Below are 20,692 nucleotides of genomic sequence, written 5' to 3' on the forward strand. Positions count from 1 at the left end.
GGGCTGTCTATTCTTCTGTTCTAGGTGCGCCGCTGCTTGGAAGAAATTCAGCGAATATAGATACTGTTACCGCCCATAAAGCGCACCTTTCCTTTTCATACGAATAAAAAAACTATAAGGTTTTTGTTGCTCATTATAGTGTGCAACTAATCTTCTCATAACGCACCTTTTTTGATTCCAGGAAACTCCGAAGTTAAATTCATGGGTAACACGAGCGCTACCAGTGAAGCGCGCTACGATTGTTCAGAAGCTCTTTAAAACGAAAACACACAGCGCAGTCCCCAAGAATGAAAGAACTCCGTGCCGACACAAGCATGCTAATTGTGCTTCACTAATGGCCCGAAGCTTCCGGTTCCACGCTAGCCTCTGTCGCATTTGCGGCTGCTTCTTCATCAAGGACCTGTTCGAAGGGAACGGACAGTCCCCACCCAGGCTCGTATGGAAGAGCTGGTACACTTTATACTCCTGCGGCTGCCTCGCTTTTCTCCTCTGGATAGAGATCGACGTCATCGTAAGGGAAGGCTACCAGGCCGCCAACAGCTTCTACTTCCTCGACAATACCCTCCAAGTCATCACTAGGAGCGTAGTTCTGGTCAAGGTCCTCATCAACCTGCTCTGTCTCTTCATCGGATCTTCTAGGATTCTCGAGTTTTACCTGCGCGCAGGTGATTTCGAGAAGCGGGTCGGCATAGCGTCTTGTGAATGCTGTGCGCCGAGAAAGTACTTCTGGTCGGACCTCCGGAGGGCTTGTCTGTGCGTGGTCTACTGCTCGCTCTTCGTCGTCGCGCAGCTCCTAGCCCCCCGTGCAGACATCTCCCACCACCGAGGATCTGGCAGCGGATGGATGGAGGCGTACGCCTGGACGAGATTCGTCATATCTTGCCTCTTCTACTTCGCTTACGACAGCGTTCACAGCATGGCGCTGATATCGGCCAGTCAGGTGCTTGTGGAGTACTTGAGGAGTCAGCTGAAGGTCCTGGAGGAGTGTATCTCTCGTTGCCAAGGCAACGGACCTCCACCTTCTCGCTTCGATGATGAGACGAGAGTGGAAATGGTTCGGATGCGACTGTGCGACATAGAAGAGCTCAAGGGTGAAGTCAACGATATATGGAAGTGGCCCCTGGTGGCGACCAGTGTCTGCGTCCTCCTGGTCCTCTGCACTGCGGTGTACGACGTCTGCAAAAACGGCCTGGCCAGTCGAGACAACTATGGAAGCTGCTTCTACGCTTTGTACATGACGTACGAGTTTGTCGCACTGACGTTCGTCAGCCAGTCACTGGCGCATATGGTGAGTCTCAAATTGTCGAGCTCATTAATATATTTCTTACAGCTTTGAAGGAGAGCAAGAGGGGGCTATTAGGATTTTAAAGGGCAACTGCACCACTTTTTGAAAATTCCACGCTATTCAAGGAATCAAATCTATATAGGCTGTAGGTAAAGCGTCAGAAGGGTTTTTGCGCTAGCATTTAAAACAGTCACGTAATCGACGGTTACATTTCACGCTTCTCCTAACCGCACCAGAGTAGTGCGGAGAAGCTTGGTAGGACGTCACGGAAGGTACGATTTCAAATTTCCGCTGCCGTCAACCACACCCTGCCGTGCCTCGTTGGCTGCCGCCAAACAACGCTCGGAGGGCTTTTCTTTCTGTGGTGTTTGTTTTTTTCTCAAAAGCCAGCGTTTATGCGTCGGTAATATAACCGTACTTTCGATGGCGTCATGACACCCCCCCCCCCCCTCCCCTCCTTCTTGGCTTTGTGCGCTACGGAGAAGCTTGAAGACCATCGCGATTTTGATCGGCGATTACTTCACCAGTTCTAATGCTATCCCGAAAGAACTTCGCATGCCTTACCTTCAAATTCCACACATTCGACCTCCTTAAACTCGTCGATTTCTAAAACTTATGCAGTTGCCCTTTAAGTAAATAACAGGATATTATACGACAGTGCTAAATGCGTCACTGCTCAGCACTGCTTCTCGGCCATTTATCTAATTATTAAGCTGTTTTGTAAAAACACCTAGCAATGCATTAGAAAGCAAATGATGCCTCCTCTGCGTGGCTGTAATAATCACTAAACAGAACAGGCTTTACTCATCGAACCAATTAATGCACCGTATCGCGAATTCCCTGCATAAAGTTTGCACTGCATGTAATATAATTACTATAAATCGAGCTTGCATATGAAATCTTACATTGATATGTCCTGAATAGCCAGCGTTTCCCGGTCACAACTTTGGCGTGACTGTGAGCAGCTGTGTGAAAAAATATGGGGGTGTAAATAGGCGGACTTCTTGCCAACATCGAAGTAATCCTCATCTCTCATTTTCTGACTTTTTCGAGAAAAATAGGAAGACTTTGGCTGGATAAAAAACTTGTCTATACTTTCCTTGAGCCTTGCAGTCACTTCGAGGACATTGATTTGATTTCTCAAACCACTCGGAATAGAATATAGACCAAATGCATATTGCTGCTTCAGTAAAACGGCGAGTTGAGCTAGTTGGTAAAAACTTGAAGAAAACAGTGCCGCAACAGGGACAAGAGAGAAGACAGGACAGGCGCTGTTAATTGTTGCTTCTAACTGACGACATTTCGATCTATCGCATATCAGCGGTGATGATAAAATTTTTATACTGGCTTTTAAATATGGGTACTTGGCTAGCATAATGTGGAGATAATGATGTTTTTGTTTTATTCAATCATACATTGGGCATCAAGCGGCTAATATGATTAGCAGCGACAGGGTCGAATGTCAGGCATAGCCACGTAGCGGTGGCACGAAGGCACATGCTTCGCGGCTTGTGAGAATAAATGAGGAATGCTTACATGACCAGCATTTCCTTGAACTTTGCTATTTACACACCTTGTTACTAGTATCTGAAATATTACGCTGATGAAAATTCTTTTTTTCGCAGGGAAAGAAGATAAAAGACGCGTGCAAGGTTGCCAGTGGTATTGACAACGATCCCTTCAGGCACCAAGTAGGTGGATTTGCTCGAAGGCTTCAAGAGAAGCATTCGTAATGTTAGCGTATGGATTTTGCAGCACTAGTACACTTTCCTCTTTTCTGTATCTGCACACAGCTGTGCGTATGTAGCTGAGTAAAAACTAAAACTTGTTAAAAGAATGAAACAAAGCGCTGAACATATTGAGCGAATTATTATATCTGTGAATTAAATGCTTGCGTTTTCTAGAGAAGAACTGTCAAGGAATTATTCGAATGCAAGTGGCGTCACAGCTCTGCTACTTTACGTTCAGGCGGGACCTATAGTTAACAAAGCCTAATTTCTACATTTGGGCGAGTTGGCTTGATGCTTCCTGAAGAAAATAATACGCAGGAACAACGAAGGGGTGCAGAACAACTACACAGGCTCCACAATTTCACAACAGCTCTCGAAAGCAGTCAACGTTTTGAAGAGGCAGAATACCCACTATATAGCTGCTGAAAGGTTCAACGTCAGAAAGCTGCATAAAAATGGCTGAGGCTTAACTTGGTTAAGCCTGGAGAATGCGAAGCATCATCGTGTCGCGTAATTTGGAGGCGCACAACCACAGCGACGGCGCGAGGTGCGCCCCCGTTTCTCCACTGTCGTGACGTCATCGTGTCACGTGGTGTGACGTCATGTATCACGTGATTTGGAGGCTCACAACCACAGCGACGGCGCGAAGTGGGCCCCGTTTCTCCACTGCCGTGACGTCATCGTGTCACGTGGTGTGACGTCATGTATCACGTGATTTGGAGGCGCATAACCACGGTGAAGGGCTGAAGTGGTAGCTAAAGTAGTATGCTTCGCATAAAACAAATTCTGCTTACGGTAACGCCATGGGGAGTTGCACATAGAAAGAAAAATGAAAGATAACGGTCGTAACATTTGTTGTTTGGAACCTCATCATCATCATCATCATCATCATCATCATGCAAACACATGCTGCGTCCCAGCTTCAAGAATATGTATCTCGTGTTGAAGTGGACTTGTTTGCTCGGCGCCCGAGAAAGTGTCAAAGCTTCAGCACGAGGTTAAACCTGTTACTACAGAGAGACGTCTGTGTAAAGAAGCGCATGGAACGGTTCGTGACGTAGAACTAATTGCGCCTGGGCCAGTTGGTACAAAGTTGGAATTGTCAACAAGAAGAACAAACTGTCTTACATGTACTGCAGTCTGTTTCTTTGATTACAATTGTCAACGCCAACCCCGTGACTTGCCCTCCTGCTAGTACCATGCACTCGACGCCTTTGCCATGCGGCAGGCATACTGTATATATAGGGTTGTTAGTTTTCGGGTAAAACCCGATTTTGCCCGATTTTTGCACCCCGAACGTGTTCCTAACATATCGGGTAAAACCCGATTTTTCCCGATTTCTGAAACAATTGTGCCCACGGAATTACTGTGCCTGTAGTTGGCGCGCAGGCGAGAGGCGGCCAAGGCGGCCGACAGACAGACAAGAGAGCGCAGAAATCTCCACAAAATGGGACTGTGCTTTGAAACCAGTTGACATTGTGGAAAGTTGACAAAGAAGAAAACCAGTTGACATTGTGGAAACTGGGAGCCATACTACAGTGGTGTAGCCGTACTCGATCCGTTCCAGAAGCGGCTGCTGAGTCAATCGTTTGATGACTACCTACCTCTCTTTATTTCCGTGATGGACGATGTGGGCTCGCTTCGCGAATATTTTAACCAGTACTTACTTGCTGGAAGCAAGCCCCACAAATGAAGGTGTTGAAGTGGAGGACTATTGGAACGACGCAACTGTGCATTACCCAAGTCTAGCAAATGCAGCGTTGTCATTGTTGTGCCTAGCTAATGGCAGCTGTGACGTTGAGCGACCGTTCTCTCCGCTAAGATACCTGCAGAGACCAAACAGGTCTCGGATAGAAACCGAGATGTTGCGCATGCAGATAGTTATGTATGTTAATAAGGACGTGTAGAACTTCGATGACCAGCCCTCGTGAATGAAATGTTTTTTTTTCTCAAAACTGACCGTTGCCTCTCACTGCGAGTAATAATTAATTACCAAAGAAACGCCAAATTTTGCAATATTTTCTTGAAAGCAGCCCAAAATATAGCCCTCATTGTCACCCACCGGATAGAGCAAATCGAATTAATTATTAGTTTCCTAATTTAACACGATAAAACTCGAATTTCGGAGTTTTTCCACGAAAAACCCGATTTCTCCTCTATTATCAAGCCGGAAAATAACGCCCGATTTTTACCCCCCGAATATGAAAAAATATAAAACCCGAAAACGAATAACCCTATGTATATAGTATGCACACCTATCAATCAGGCTGATGCTTAAATTTTAGTTTCCGAAGGATAAGTACGACATTAACAAGGCACTAACATGACTCGCCATCTAGGCGCAGTCTGCAGTTGTAGCCGTTGTTTTCCTTGGCACAGCCAGTGTCAAGTTCTAAGAAAAGCAATAAATATATTAAACAAAAAATTACAGAACCTTGCAGTATCATGGAGCACAAAAATGAGAGCGCAAGTGCGGAGTCATTAGTCGCGTGAAAAAACTGGCAGTGGTATAGCTCTGCTTAAACCTGTAGGATTGCGAAAGCAACGAGGAGAGAGAGAGGAGGTGGAGAGCGCGCAGCAGCAGCGGCGGCCCCGGAACGCTAGCTATGCGCCGCTACTGCGCGTTAGCAACTGGCGAGCGCGGCGGCGGCACCTCTGAGTCACCTGCGCAGCAACGGCGGCGGCGCGCCAGCTGTGCGCCGTGTGACGTCACTACTCTTCGGGCATGCGCACTATGGCCTTTCGTCAGCTCCGCGAAATGGCTCGGCGACTAGCGTAGTGTTGCTTGCGCAACAAAAAAAAATTGACACCGGTTTTTTAACACCGCACATAAAGCGGTCTGTTAGAGAATGCGCCCTTCCTGACTCTCAAGTGTGCTTTTTCGTCATTGGTGCTTGTTATTAAGGCGGAAGCCTTTAATGTCTCATCGTTGTAAGCAGCAGTTGTCGACAGAAAATGTCACGCTTTTCAATTGGTGGAAACGGTCGTGACGTCACAGTGCGCGAATTTCAAACCGGGCCAATTGTACTTTGGCTAGTAACCATGCAACCAATTGAAGGGATCGTATAGTGATGCTCCCAGTAAGTGGGACTGAGCTTAGTTAATTGCTTAATTACCCAATTAGCCTAATTAGCTTTACTAGTCAGGCCATATAAATAAATAAAACCGATTAAGAAATTGGTCGAGCTCAGGAATCGAACCCCGGTCTTCGGCGTGAGAAACGAGCATGCTACCCACTCCGCCATGCCTGCTCGATGGTTGGGAATGAACAAAGGCGCGTCTAGTGAATACGGTGTCTTCAATCACTCTCATCCTCCTCCATTCCCTTCCTGCGAGGTTTAGGTGTCCACCGACAAATGAGAGACAGATACAGTTCATTTCCTCAAAAAACAATTTACTGACGAGCGAGGTGTAGAACCGAATGGGCGATGGCGTTCTATGGACTCCTTGGCAGCGTTGCAAGACGCTGTCGCGTTCCACTCTTAGGGGCATCAGTGACCACAGTTTAGGTCAAAAAAGTGCCCCCCTGAATTTTGTGACACAGTTACTGCGTAATTTCCTTTCCTCAAATACAATTTTCATTTTCTTCATTACGGCCCCTCTTTCTCTTTCTTCTTTCACTCCCACTTCCTCCCTTCCTCTACGGTGCGGTTGAGGTGTCCACGGAGATGACAGAGAATTACTGCGCCATTTCCTTTCCTCAAAAAGCGTTGCGCTTAAAGGGCAAGGCATGGCGCTGAACGGGTGGTGTTCCGTGGACTCCCTGGCAGCGCTACAACGCGCTGTCGCGTTCTACTCCTAAAGGCGAAGCTTAAGCCTCACTGATTAGCAGTTAATTAGTATTCAGGCATTAATCAGTAATTAACCATTAATTAGTGATTTGTCATCACATAGTAATTAGTACTCAATTATATGTGACGCCACCGGTGCCACAGAAACAGCGAAGGTGGTGCAGAAAACGCTTCCGCCTCTACCCACTTTAGACAGTCAAAGTGCCCCCTGAATTTTTTTCATTTTCATGTTGTTTTCAACAGTACGTAAATTGCGTTAACGCCCTGACGAAGCTAGTTAAATGTCAGTGTCCTGTATTGTGGTTCTGTCTTTCTTGCCTGCGAGTTTTTTTTTTCAGAAAACTACGTCACCATGCTTAATTCCGAACGTTCAGAATTTTGCGCGTTGCATCTAAGGCCGTTCTTACGCTGTCAGTTGCTAAAAGAAAAGTTTTGCGAAAAAACAGTCTACTACGTGTTAGTACAGGCCAACCGGTAGAAAGCAGCCCTAACTCCTGAGCATCTCCGAATCCAAAAACTAGTGTTCTTCCAAATTTTATGCTTGTTTTGCAAACCTGATTTTTATTCTTCTTGTACAGATACGGTACCTTCACGAATGCCTCGACGCAGAAGACCTGTGCCTAACCGGAGGCGACTTCTTCAAGCTGACCGTATCACTCCTGGTCTCGGTAAGCCTGCAGGCTTCACTCGGCTGCGGGCACAAATACACGATGATCAACAGAATGGTGTTTCACAGACGAAAAGCTCCTGTACTTAGGAGAGCGCCTGTCATTGAGAGTGCGTGCTGAATAAGGACGAAACAGTAATCGCTAATAAGGATAAGGGTAGTTCCATGGAGATTTTTTACCTTATCCCTACTGCCAGGAATAATTTTTTTGTGGTTTGCTATTTTTGAGGAAAGGAAAGGGCGCTGTAACTGTCTCATATCTCGGTGGACACCTTAACCGCGCCGTAATGGAGGAGATAAAGAAGAAATTCAAAGAATAAAGGGAGTAAGAGATACCGTAGTATTCCTACCGTAAAGATACCGTAGAGATACCGTAGAGATTCCGTAGTAATTTCGCCTCCACGGAAACTGGACCGCCGCTGCCGGGATCGAACCCGCGTGTTTCGGGTCAGCAGCCGAGCGCCATAACCCCTAAGCCACTGCGGCGGCTCATATAGGGTAACATATAGACAACATAACGGTACATAACGGTAACTAAGGGTAACGTATAGAATGTGGCGATGAATCATCGTAAAATACTTTCCCTGGCTAATTTTTCCTAGAATTTCATTTCTCACTCCCTCTCCCACAAAAAAAAATGAGAATTTTATGTTTTCTTCTATTTTGTCATGTTGTTCCTTATTTAGCTAAATTATTTAGTGAATTCACACGTTCTAATGCTGCAATGTGAGCTACATATGAGTCGTTCACTATTCCTGATGCAGTGAAATTCAGCTTTTTTTTTCAATACGCTGTTTCTCATTGTCTTTGTCATTTCTTCTTATCTCATCTCTATCAATGCAGATGGCTGCAGCGATAATCACGTACACAGTAATCCTCCTGCAGACCAGCCAAAGCGTGATGGAAGCATCCGGGAGCAACTCGACAGAAGTTGTCGGCAAAGCCGCAGCTTAGCACCAACTGTTCGGTGCATACTTCGTAACTTATTCATTCTTAAAGGGCAATCAATAAAGTACATAAAACATCGTTCGTTTTTCAACCACTGCACGCCTCCATTGACTGCCATGCCAGGCGCGCCATAATTCTAGGCAAGATTCACTTCTCCTGTGGTTCGTAGTATTTACGCCCCCCCCCCCCCCCCCCCCAAAAAAAAAAAAATAAAGGAGCATATGGGGCACTGAAATAGTAATTTTCCAGTCAACGTAAACGAATATTCCCCGTCATGTTAGTAACGTCAACAAACGTTCCACGGTGATACGTACCATTCTGGCGAAATGTATAGCTTCTCCAGACTGTTCACCTGGTGGTATTTTTTTTACTTTTATTGCAAGTTTTAGTCTGTGAAGATGTTGGTAAGTAATTGAAGGTGCAGCTTGCTATTAATGAACATGAAGATTAATTGCGACAATGCGTTTTCTCAGCTACTCCATGAGCCGGAGAACCCGGGTTCGTACCCGACAGCGGTGGCCGCTCTTCGATGGAGGCAAAACGCAAGAGGCGCCTGTGTGCTGTGCAATGTCAGTGCACGTTAAAGATCCCCAGGTGGTCGAAATTATTCCGGAGCCCTCCACTACGGCACCTCTTTCTTCCTTTCTCTTCTCACTCCCTCCTTTACCCCTTCGCTTAGTGCGCGGTTCATGCGTCCACCGAGATGTGAAACATACTTCGCCAATTCCTGTCGTCAAGAACCAATTTTCCAATTTTTTCTCAGCAGTATTTTATCTAGCTGTCATACGTGCTTCGTCATCTCCCCTGAAACCCCTAAAGTCCCTATATCAGCTTTTCTAAGTAGCGACAAGTTCCTCCTCACCCAGACTTCTTTCCTGCTCGGCTCTCGTCGAGTGCCGTGTTATTCCCAAAGTCCCTAGATCAGAGTTCTTTTTTAACTGATCAAGGGACTTGAGTGTATTCCAGACAGCTGAGGACACAAATTCAGTTATTACATTTTGGAGCAAACACGAACGAAGTTCTTGATTTTTGACTATAACTCGCAGTTCAATCGTAAACACTGGTCCTGGGATCGAGAGGTCGTGCGTTCGACTTCCTTCCCTACCAGCGAGGAAGAACCTAGTGGCTTCTAGGGTGGGCGGTTAAACAACCAGCCACTCGGCGAATTACGACTGAAGTGTACTCTACCTGGTCGATCATACAGCAGGCAAATAAAATCCTAGATAAGTGCTTTTACGTATATCTTGACTGGGCCCAGCGTGAAACATTCAAAATGCGGATGGAACTATTCAATGTTTTTACGATATACAAGAGAAATGAAAAGTAAACTTTAGTCATCGACTTCCAACATCGATTATGGTTATCAATTAGATCCATTCTGCTACTGCGTCGCAAGGCCGACATTACGCTTACAATTGAGAGTTCGTTTGGTATGCATCGTTTTCAAACTCTCCGCTGGCAATGTTGCGATTGTATACGAGGGCCCTATGTAAGCAAGAGAAAGCACTTAAGATGTTTAATAGATATACCGATTTGTACAAGCTCGTTTCCCAAAGACATACATTGTGCTCAGCCCTCCAAATTTTATTCCGCAGTTCAAGACTAAAATAGCGCTCGTCGCGAGCACCGTCAGCATAATTGGCCGACCCTGACGTGCCCATCGGTCATCCACGTGTTTCATGCGGTCCCCGCTCCAATTGGCCGCCGCAGTTCTACGACTGCGGCCAATGAGGCTAAGCTCCTACACCCCAATAGCAAAACAAACTGCGACCCAACTTGGCGCGGTCGATACGAGTGCAAGTGTTAGCGCACATGCCATTTGTATTGAAACTTCTGCGATCGTGGCAAGGGGGCACCTGGAGTCGCATAAATCAAGCACGCGACCGCGCCCCATCGTAGTTCTACAGGTCCGGTGTCGAGCGGTACCATGGCAACGTCAGCTCTTGTCCTCGCCTCTTGGGTCAACAACGCGATAGGCGTGAGAGTGCCATTAAGCCATCGTTAATATTAAACCCGGACGCCGGTGCGCGTGGGGACATTCGGGCGGCGAGCACACGATGAATAGAGCGGGCGCCGGACATGACCGGTAGCAGAAGTTGACGGGAGGCTTCCGCCGAATCGACAACTTCTATAAGGTATAGAGCGATGATGTGTCGTGTGGAAAGAGGCTTTGCATTGTACCCCGCTTCTTCCGGCCTTGGGCTTTGAATTCGGTGGCGAGAAAGGAACACTGTCACGCTACGTGGTTCTGTTGAATAACAAAGGGACCGGGGGCGATAACATCGTAATGTGTCTTGCGCCGTTTGAGCCGTAAGCGTGGTGTCCGGCTTGGTCGAAGAGAGAAGAAAGAACTGCGGTCTTTTCTGGTCGAGCGTCGTCGGAACGACTCCGCCGGCGGGGTTTCTGCCGCCGTGGAAACTGCCTCTTCGAACGAACTGTTTTTCCAAGTTCCATTGGAGTTCAGCGAGTTACTCAAGACGGAGGCGAACTTTTTTCTCCCTGGCACGTGCGACGAAATGAGGTAAAGTATGCTTAGTATTTTGCACGCTAATAATTTATTTGCCTTTGGTTTGATACCTACTGTAAACTCACGTAATCTGACAGCTTCATGGCGACTAAACGATGTTTATAAACGAACCTTTCGCTAGCCAGTCGCTCTTGTAATGTTTTCATTTTGAACTCAAATCGACACTTCGCAGTCAGGAAGAAAATCTTCCTGTCTGTTGCGGTTTTCTTGCAAGGACCTTAAGCGTGGTAACAATTATTGCTACCAAAGCTTCTTTATCACCTCTTTGCATGCGTACTGCAAATGTGTGGTGAGTCCTTAGTGGAATTATTAGTAAGTGCTAGATATTCTTGAAGAGTTTAAGTACACTTTTAGAGTTCGCCAAATTCTCTTTCGCTATAAAAATATCAGTTAAATCTTGCATAAAGCTACCGCTATGCAATATACCCATGATTTCACTTGCGTGTGAAAAATTTACCACAGGCCATTTTTGAAGATTTGAGTAAAAGCAATGTTCCATTCTCTACCTAAACTCCGTCGATAACAGGCGCCTACTAGTAACCCGGAAATTACATTTCCGGACTACCACTTCCGGGCAGTAGAAAGCTCGCTAAAAGTACAGTGCTGTGAGCGTCGTCCGCTACAAATCGTTTCAGGCATTATAGACTTTTCACCCTAGTTTATTCCCTCAGCAAGCTTACAGCACTGGTCATTTGAACTCGTCATGCCACAGCTAGCGCAGATATACATAGCATCCAAATCCTTTCAACCCGGCATATTTTTTGCGTACATTAACAGTGTTCGCTTCCGGCGCGTGAATTAATTGCAAACCGCGTGCAGAAAAGAAAAGAGAGGACTGAATAAGCATTACTTCGATTTTACACGTTTCCTCACCCGTAAGGCGGAACATAACACTGCTTCGGCATAGCACCGCTTCCTTGTTTATATATGTTTTTACAAATTGACTTGAACAGGCACATCTACGCTACAAGGATCGCGGAATATCTATGAAGTTCGTTCGCAATATGTGAATCCCGCGAAACCTGAAAACTAATCTACAGTCGGATACAGCTCAAGAACCGAGCGGCTTTTCCTCGACACCCCTTTCCAGCCAATGGCGTCGGCCAATTCTCATAACTTGTCAACGTGACAACAAAAGGAAGCGGCGTAAAATGCAGGGAGGGAACTACCTCCTTTCACCTGCCACTCCTTGCATTGTCACACTAGATGGTTCATGACAATCAGCCAACGCTACTGGCTGGAAGGGGGCCCCTTTGTCGGGGAAAGGCCGCTTCGTTCCTGACTTGTATCCGGTTGTCAACCTGCACCTTCTAATCTTGCCAACTTGTTGGCGAAGCAAATTGCACAAGGTAAAGTATACCGATACTCTGCACTGACACAGCTCCTAAGCACTGTGACGTCACAAAGCCCGTGCGCACTTTATTTGTCTATCCTCTTGTTTTCGTACCCCTTTGTTTACGTAACCAAAAGTGTACAGCCTCGCGTTACCAGATGTGTTTGTCATTCGGTGTGATAGACGCAGCTCAACACCACAAAAAAAACTTTCTTCCACTTCGTATTTAACCGACTCTGCTTGATCAATTTGGTTATGATAGAGCTTACTGTGGATGCGAGGGCATGGTGAAACACACCGTCACACTCGACAACAACTGCAAATCTTGTTTCAGTGAGCCGGAAAAAGAGAACGAGACGATGAAGTGCGCGCCTACCAATGGCGCACCGACGAAAGAGGCCACGTTGAAGAGTTCCACCGTGGACATCGTGCCTGTCTGTGAAAATCTTGAAAATGACTCCAAGGAACGAAAGCACAAACCTAGTCAACACAGCAACATGCTGCGGAGCTTCGCCTTTCAGGCCCGGCTCTGTCGGCTCTGTGGCTGCCTATTCATCAAGGACATGTTCGCCAAACCACCACGGTAAGAAACCAAAGTTCCTCGGAGTTAAAAACGCCGGCTCGAAGAGTCGGCACGTCACACGCACAGAAGCATCGTAACAGATGCCAGACAACCGTCAAGGATGACAGCGTTCAACATGACTAGATGTGCATTTTTCTCAGCCGGAAGGTTTTTTACGAACGCATTTTTTTTTCTCCTTTTCGCCGTCGGCTTTTTCAAATCTCCTTTTTCTCCCTGAACTTTATATCCCCTCATCCCTTTACTCCAGTGCAGGGTAGCAAACTGGTTTCTTCTAGCGGCTAACCTCCCTGCCTTTCCTCATCCTCTTCCTCCTCATTTTTTCTTTTAGGGTTAAGATTGACCCATGATAATCAACTTAAAATCAAGTTTTTGTTCCGCGTCGAAAAATAGAGTACTCCCATCAATATGTCCACAACATATGTATCTTGCAATATTCTACAGTTCCGCCACAATTACTGTAAAAAACGTACCCCTCTGGTTTTCTTTGGCAGCCTTAACTATAAGGTGAGAGCGCAGGAGCCTTTTTATAAAAGCAAAATTTTGCTACTCGTCGGAAGCTTAAACAATTCCCAGCAGTATGTTCATAACAGTATCATATAATACTCCACAGTTGCCTCAAAATTAAAGGGACTTTGAAAAACCTGCCGAGGAGAGCACATGAACTCGCTCAATCGCTACATTGTGTTGTCATGAACACCTGGGCCAAATAATATAATTCTACACGCAGCAGAGAACCCGCAATCACGCGCGACTCGGCGAGCCCTTTCCGGAAAATATTTCATGCTCGCATCCTCCTAAGTCCCAACGCCCCTGCGTATACCAGCTCAGAGATGGCTATTGGTTAGATTCTTTCAGACGTCAGGTAGCTACCATGAACGCGGCCAATAAGCGGCGTAGCTCCGGCGGGTCAGGAAGCTCCGCCCCCGGAGGCGGGGCCAGTGGAGGGGCGCCGACCTTTCAGCGTGTTAAAAGGGACGAGAGGAGAGGAAAAGGCGCGAAGACGCGCCTGAATATCAAATTATGACTACAGATAACTCAGCTTCTACAAATGGCATGAAAATAAATTCTTGCTGGAGGATATTCGTGAAGCGGCGTCCTTTAATATCACAGGCATACCGCAACTTTATTAGAGCCCCTTTCAGGACCCATTTAAGAGTCATGTGAAAGAAAGCTCGACTTGCTCGCTTCGGGTCATGCAACTTTTCTGGCACACTGACGAGCGAGTGTATGACGAAGTACACGCTCACAGACCGATCGGCTTGCGTGACTTGGAAGATCGGTGGGCTACCATATAGCGAATGCTGTCGCGGCGTTTGTCCAGGGGTCGCATGAGCTGTGAGACGCTCAAATGTCCGCCTACCACCGCTCTGCATTTGTGCTCATCCGCTGCACCTTTGCGGATGCGGCACATCGTGTAACTAGCCAACAGCTCTTATACATTTAACGCTGTATAAGACAATGAAAAATACCCCGGACGTTTAAGCTGGTGGTAGATCGAATTTCAACGACAGATGTGGTGGCACAGAATGTCGACGTCACATTACCAGAAATCCGGGACAGCTTCCAGGCAGCGACCCTAAGTCTAGCGGCCTATCAAGTTCTGCTCCGGGGCCACTCAGTCGTTCTCTTTCTTTTTAACGACATGGATGATGACAGTGCGCTGTTTTTGAAGGTTCAAAGCCATGCGCCAGGCGGTGGCAGTCAAGGAAACTAAAAGCGGTCGTCCCGAATACCTAATGGCCATAGTTTTAGAAAAATTCTGGAGGTAGAATGCGTTCTCTTTTTCTTTTTTACGGCACTTCTTTCCCATTAGCGCTGTGAACATTTTGCTTAGAGTGTTGGAGAAGAAGCAGGGGAGGGCGGGGGAGAGAGTAGGAGAGTATGCATGAGTAACACATACGTCAGGCACGTGATGTGTGTGCGGCGCTGACAGTGTTGTAGCCGGGCAAAGTAAAAAGTCACAAGGTGAAAGGATTCAGGTTAGAGGTGCGGCGTTGGGATGTGCAGGGAGATTAGGCGTGCGCGTACGACGACGCTATCTAGGAGAACAACATCCATGTTTGCTAGTAAAAATATGCTGATAACCCTGTCTTCCGCAGCATTAGATCTTTACCAGAGCAGTGCACATTGTATTCCAGGTCCCCGAAGGTCGTCTGGGTGCACTGGTACACCCTGTACGCAGCGGCATGCTTCACCTTTTTCCTCTGGTACGAGGCAGACGTCGTGACCCGCAACGCCATCGAGCTCAGCGACACCAAGCGATTCTTCACCAAGTCCCTCCTCGTCCTTCTACACGCCGTCGTCATCGTCAAGGCGAGCGGGAACTTCCTCACCATGTTGGTCAATAGCCACAAGATTGTACAGTTCCTCCAGAAGGCCGAAGCTTTCGAGAAGGACCTCGGCGTCAAGTCCTGCCTCTGCTGCGGCCAAAGACACTTCTTTTGGACTGACCTTGGAGGATTAGCGACGTTCGCCCTCTACTTCGTCAGCTACACCGCGGCGCTATTCCACCAAGAGCAGAAGGTCGACACCGATGAAAATCTCACCGTGAGAGAGATTGTCAACAGGGTGTGCAGCTTCTTCGCCGCCGTACTGTTCTTCACGTACGACAGCGTCAACTTCGTGGCACTCAGGCACTCGGCCGAGGTCCTGGAGCGCTACGTCCTGTTCCTGAAGCACAGCATTGACGGATTCGTGGGTTGCAAGGTGACCGGCTGTGAGCTGGAGGCTGCGAAGAAGGTGCAGGCGGTCAGGCTGCACCTCTGCACCGTCCTGGAGCTGAAGAACGACATCAACCGCATCTGGCAGAGATCGGTGGTGGTGTCCAGCGTGGGTCTTTTGTTGGTGACGTGCATCTCACTGTACACGATCATCACCGAAGGCCTTAGGCGGACGGAGCTCTGGATCGCCATCGGCTACTCGGTGTTCACATCGTACGAGTTTCTCCAGTTGGCGAGAGTGAGTCAGTCGCTGTCCAATGCTGTGAGTACCCGCACAAAGTAACGGGGGTTGCTTTGTACATTTACTTTCTCAAGGAAGAATGGCGTCAATCACATATACGGAGTAGAAAACAAATCCGCTGAACAACTTTGAACATTGCCAGGCCTGATCACGGACGAACATTGTCCTACCCGTTCGTTCCTGTCTTACAAGCATTCACGGCACGATCATTCGTGCCGTTGAGTTCACTTCAGGCAGGAACTTGAGTTCTTTTGAGTGACTTGGGTTCACATCGTGGAACTCAAGTCCTGGCCATAAGACAGTGTACAATAGAAAAAATGCAGACTAAACAAGGTTTGCGTTCACCTCTGTATCAGTCGAGGTGGCCAGCGACCAAAAAGCCTTTTATTGCTGAACGTACAGTGCTTTTATATCCGAAGGGGTGTGGCAACCAAGGCGCGTATCTAATCTAGGCGAACACGATGAATCGCTGCACCAGGCATGGCACGTGCGTCATTCACGATACAACCTCGTCCTTCGTTCTCGCCTTACGTCTGCCTCTTTTCGTGAAATAAGCTATGAAGGTAGTTAACTTCGTACACTAACCCGTTCCGTCAGGCATCCATTTGTAGTTTGTCTTGCCTAGCTTCGCTGATATTCGAGAGCGCTAGATCTGCAGTATTTATCACACTTCTCGTCCTGCCCTCTGTTCTTTGTCATTGATTGATTGATTGGTTGATTGATTGGTTGATTGATTGATTGATTGATTGATTGATTGATTGATTGATTGATTGATTGATTGATTGATTGATTGATTGATTGATTGATTGATTGATTGATTGATTGATTGATTGATTGATTGATTGATTGATTGATTGATTGATTGGGTGAGTGAGTGATACTGTTCTTCAGACATGGCAGTTGCGCGAAACACACACACGCAAGACAGGTTACGGGACGAGCGCAAAAGTATTCAACCAACTAGCCCGACAACACGTTCTACTTAATGATACTGTTCTTATTCCGCAGTTCCAAGCGATCAAGGATTCATGCCGGAAAACGCCGACTATGGACAGCACAACTGCTTACAGTCACCAGGTGGGGACGCGCCGGTGATCATGCGTCATACGCTAACCCCTGCTTACCTAAGGACTGATTACAATTGGAGCATCAGTTGCATTGCAAATGCTGATTGATTGGGCTTCTGATTTGACAAAAAAAAAGTTTTGAAATATTGTTACCAGACAAAATTGTCTATTAGGATGCTCTAATTTGTAAATCCCGCAACAAACTGCGACAGGCTAATTAATGAATGCGTACTTGGTAAAAGTAAGCAGTACAACGCCGTCTTGAACATTTTTGTCTCAACTAGGTGTTATCCCAGTGCTTTTCTTTATTGGAGCTGTCAGGGTGAACTGTGTTGATCAAAAAATAGAAATAACACCGACAGTTTCACCAGCTAGGGCTCCAACGCAGGTTGAAGATTACAAGAAATTGTTACACGTAAAGAAACGGATTTCACACTTTCCGCGACGCCACAAAATTAACAGCCATATTCTTCCTATGGTATTATCCTAGAACAAAATCGAAATATTTAAGCCATTTTTTTTCGTTTCGAAAAGCGGATTGAGGTGACAATTACGTTAATAATAGGTCTAACAAAAGATCATTATTACATCACTGATGCCTGCTGCTGCTATCACGTTGCAGAATTGTGTACCACACCTTTAACTACCATGTCATTGCATATATTCTCCCAGGTACAGTACTTGCACAACTCAATCAACCCCGGTGACATAAGCCTCAACGGAAGCGATTTCTTCAAGATCAACTTGGAGCTTCTCGTTTCGGTAAGTCTGTTGAAAGAAATTACGACTTTGCTCACAACTGCCAAAACGGCGACTACACAGCGAGAATCAGAAATTTAGGATCTGGCAGAGCCAGCACTGCTTTTTGCAAAGGATGGCGCTTGAATAATTGTTTCAACCAAGAAAGCTAAATAATCTTTATTGAGAAACGCTTTTAAAACCTGAAGAAAGGAGTAAGTGCATTGAGATATCAGTACAGCAATTTTTCACGCCAGAAATCTCCCTTTTACTAAGCGAATTCATCTCACCTATATCACGTTAAAAATAGGTCTGTTAATAATGGGTAGGTTAATAATAGGTCATGTTAATAATAGGTAACATCATGTTAATAATAGGTAGGTTACCAGAGGAGACAAGAATCATGTCTAAAGTTCGTGGACAAAAAATTTGAAAATTGGTAAAGTTTAAGATACTGAAATAGAAATATTGAAGGAAATGAATTGTCCATTCTTTCGATATGTAGAAGAATCTTTCTAGTATTTCCATCACTCGCATCGAGCAGTTAAGATTTACATAAAAAAAAGCAATGGTGAGTGCTTATGATGATATAAAAAACGCTAATAACAAAAAAATACAAGCCTGTCGATGGGAGATCTGTGGATATATTGATTCTTACAGCGAAAGCTTATAATATATGAAAAAATCGCGCTCATAAACTTTATCCCGTTCAAAAACGCTTTCATCCAGAATTGTTAGGTATGGTCTGGAATAATTTCATTTCGAGTTTCTTATAAATTCAAAACCAAAATAACAATTCCTGGCTTCCGGCTTAGCTATGTTATCGAAGCGGCGGCCGGAGTCTGGTATAGCGATTGTACAATGGATCCTTCTTTATTAGTCCTAGCATCTTTATCTAACGAAAATCAATTTTGCTTCTTCCGCTGCTCATCACCGGATCTGGGAGGATTTTTACTCCTGATAAAAATCCTTCACCGAGTTAATGTAGGCCTGCCCGTTTGTGTGCGCATTGCCAACATGGTGCGATGTCCCAGAGGAACAGCACTTATAGTCTTCTTATGATGCAATGCAGCGCCAGTATAAGACGACGATAAAGGCATTCCTCGGCATACTGCGCAATTCTTTCTAAAATGTGCCAGCTTGTCTTTGGAGAACGCCCAGTCTAGAAATCGCGTCGTTACTACAGAAATCTGCATGAACGTTTTAAACTTCGTGGGGTAGAAAACGAGCGCTTGTGCACTGCTTGAAACTACCGAAAACATTTCACCTTCTTAGTTACGGTGTAGTACAATGCCTTCACTGTTAAATCGCAATTCAGTTGCATACCAGTGCAGAGGGCGTGTGTAACCACTAATATCTCCCTCTCCATATTTGTGCTTTTAATATCTTGGTTCACATTCATTCGCCCTCCTTCCTGCTACCAACAATGCGGCCGGTAAATCGTGCTGCGTTCCGAGGCAAGCTTTTCTAGACGGCTATACACTTCACAACAACCATAGCCAGCGTATACAACAGCTAATCTCTTGCCGGTGACACAGAGAGTCTGTCAAATAAGATAAGGTACAAAATGAGTATATTTCCAACAAGACGGGAGCTCAGGCAAAAGGGAAGCTTTCCCTTTTAATCAGACTGGACGGTCTCGCAACACCCTGTACACATGCAGGCCCGTGACCTTTGCAGGGAGTGAGACACACAACTACAGCGTCGCAAAAAAAAACAAAGCCATTTGTGCCGTGCTCTCCCGTTACCGAAAAAAAAAATGTTATGCGCGCGTTCCCGCGCTACAAGAGATGTATGAAACTCTGAACGGACGCACCGATGGAAAGGCGGTGGGGAGAAGGGCGGTACTGCTGTAATCACGGTCACTTCGCCGCGTGAGAGGGTGCCGGAATGTATCTTTTTTATTGTTTGTGCTGGAGTATCTGTATAGCTGTGCCACAATGAACAGTGCAACGCAAGGCCCACCCTGTCACGTTCCGCAGATGGCCGGCTCCATCATCACGTACACGGTCATACTGGTCCAGACGAGCCCCGAGTACGAGGCGGCAGCAGCAGCAGTAGTAGCAGCACCGACGCTCCTGCCTAAGACCACGGCCATGGCTACGACCACGCCCGCGATCACGCTTTGAACGGGGCCGCCAATAAAAGTGAAAGAAGGCAGACACGTTTCAACACCTTGTGCTTTTATTCACTGACCTCTGTCCGGTGTACGTGACGAGGAGAACGAACGTGATATGTCTCCCCATACTGTTCTGTTTTCCCTTTTCGCTTTTAAAGTAAGTATTCAGTTCTGCCTGTCCTTCTCCAAGCGTGTTCATTTTCATTTCACTTTGTTTATTATTTATCAATGTCTCCTTTTCTGTGTACAGCTGTTGTTGTTGTTTTTTGTTGTTGTTGTTGTTGTTATTATTATTTTTATTTACCGATTGATTGTGACCATGAATTCGGATTAGTAATATGTCGGGGCTCAAGCAGCCATGCATGACGGCATGTGTAGTTCCAAGTAACAGCCTCTCTGTTCGCGACATGCAGCTAAATATGATATGAAGAACACCTGTGATGTTCGAATAATACGGTGGAACATTCTTGTCCACTGCAAAAGCGTTCGATGAGCCCAATGTGCCAACGAGAAAACATAGTTTTGCGTGAGTAGGTACACTCGGCCTACTTCTGAATAAGTAAGGCCAGTTCAGTGCCGACATCCAGTATTGCATGTGGAAATGCAATTGTCATAAATATAAAACAAAAACACTCTAGTAACAATGGCTTCTGCGCGAAGCATAGGTATACGTTGCGGTGTCCCAAAGCCCGTCACATGCGCTTAGCGTGGCTGGAGCAATAATACGAAGCTGGGTTTCCATTGTAACCGATCACGCTAAAGGCCCATACAGCAGGCATACTTGGAGTCCACAAATCGACGTCCTTCCAAGTAATCCTCGCGGCCTGGCGATGAGGGGGCAGCGATTTAGGGCGATATCCGCTCTAGCGCGTATTTATAAGGTGCGGGGCACACATTTGCGTCGGTTTGAACGGAACATTCGGAAAGACTACATCATGCTCTA

The 20,692-nt window shown here is 46.3% G+C and overlaps 2 protein-coding genes across 2 annotated transcripts; both read left to right on the forward strand.

Annotated features, from left to right (window-relative positions):
- The first annotated feature begins 334 nt into the window (after positions 1–334).
- LOC149329890 (uncharacterized) lies at positions 335–8,427 on the forward strand. Its single transcript, XM_089560947.1, has 4 exons — positions 335–1,288; positions 2,911–2,976; positions 7,385–7,474; positions 8,317–8,427. Exons 1-4 carry the CDS (start codon positions 335–337, stop codon positions 8,425–8,427), a joined length of 1,221 nt encoding a protein of 406 aa, XP_089417073.1.
- Positions 8,428–10,499: 2,072 nt separating this feature from the next.
- Positions 10,500–19,778, forward strand: LOC149329891 (uncharacterized). The gene is made up of 6 exons (XM_089559680.1): positions 10,500–10,942; positions 12,616–12,864; positions 15,003–15,846; positions 16,834–16,902; positions 17,565–17,654; positions 19,613–19,778. The coding sequence occupies exons 1-6, from the start codon at positions 10,938–10,940 to the stop codon at positions 19,757–19,759; spliced, it is 1,404 nt and encodes a 467-aa protein (XP_089415806.1). The 5' UTR covers positions 10,500–10,937; the 3' UTR covers positions 19,760–19,778.
- Positions 19,779–20,692: the final 914 nt, after the last annotated feature.

The sequence above is a fragment of the Amblyomma mixtum genome, chromosome 9 (assembly GCF_055824585.1).
Source record: "Amblyomma mixtum isolate Tamu chromosome 9, ASM5582458v1, whole genome shotgun sequence".
Lineage (NCBI taxonomy): Eukaryota > Metazoa > Arthropoda > Arachnida > Ixodida > Ixodidae > Amblyomma > Amblyomma mixtum.

Excerpts from the sequence above, each read along its gene's own strand:
- LOC149329891 (XM_089559680.1), top strand. Across the intron at positions 12,865-15,002 it reads ATGTTCGCCAAACCACCACG|GTCCCCGAAGGTCGTCTGGG; the intron begins GTAAGAAACCAA and ends ATTGTATTCCAG. Across the intron at positions 16,903-17,564 it reads CAACTGCTTACAGTCACCAG|GTACAGTACTTGCACAACTC; the intron begins GTGGGGACGCGC and ends ATATTCTCCCAG.
- LOC149329890 (XM_089560947.1), top strand. The coding sequence starts at position 335 with ATGGCCCGAAGCTTCCGGTTCCACGCTAGCCTCTGTCGCATTTGCGGC. Across the intron at positions 1,289-2,910 it reads GCCAGTCACTGGCGCATATG|GGAAAGAAGATAAAAGACGC; the intron begins GTGAGTCTCAAA and ends TTTTTTTCGCAG. Across the intron at positions 7,475-8,316 it reads CCGTATCACTCCTGGTCTCG|ATGGCTGCAGCGATAATCAC; the intron begins GTAAGCCTGCAG and ends CTATCAATGCAG.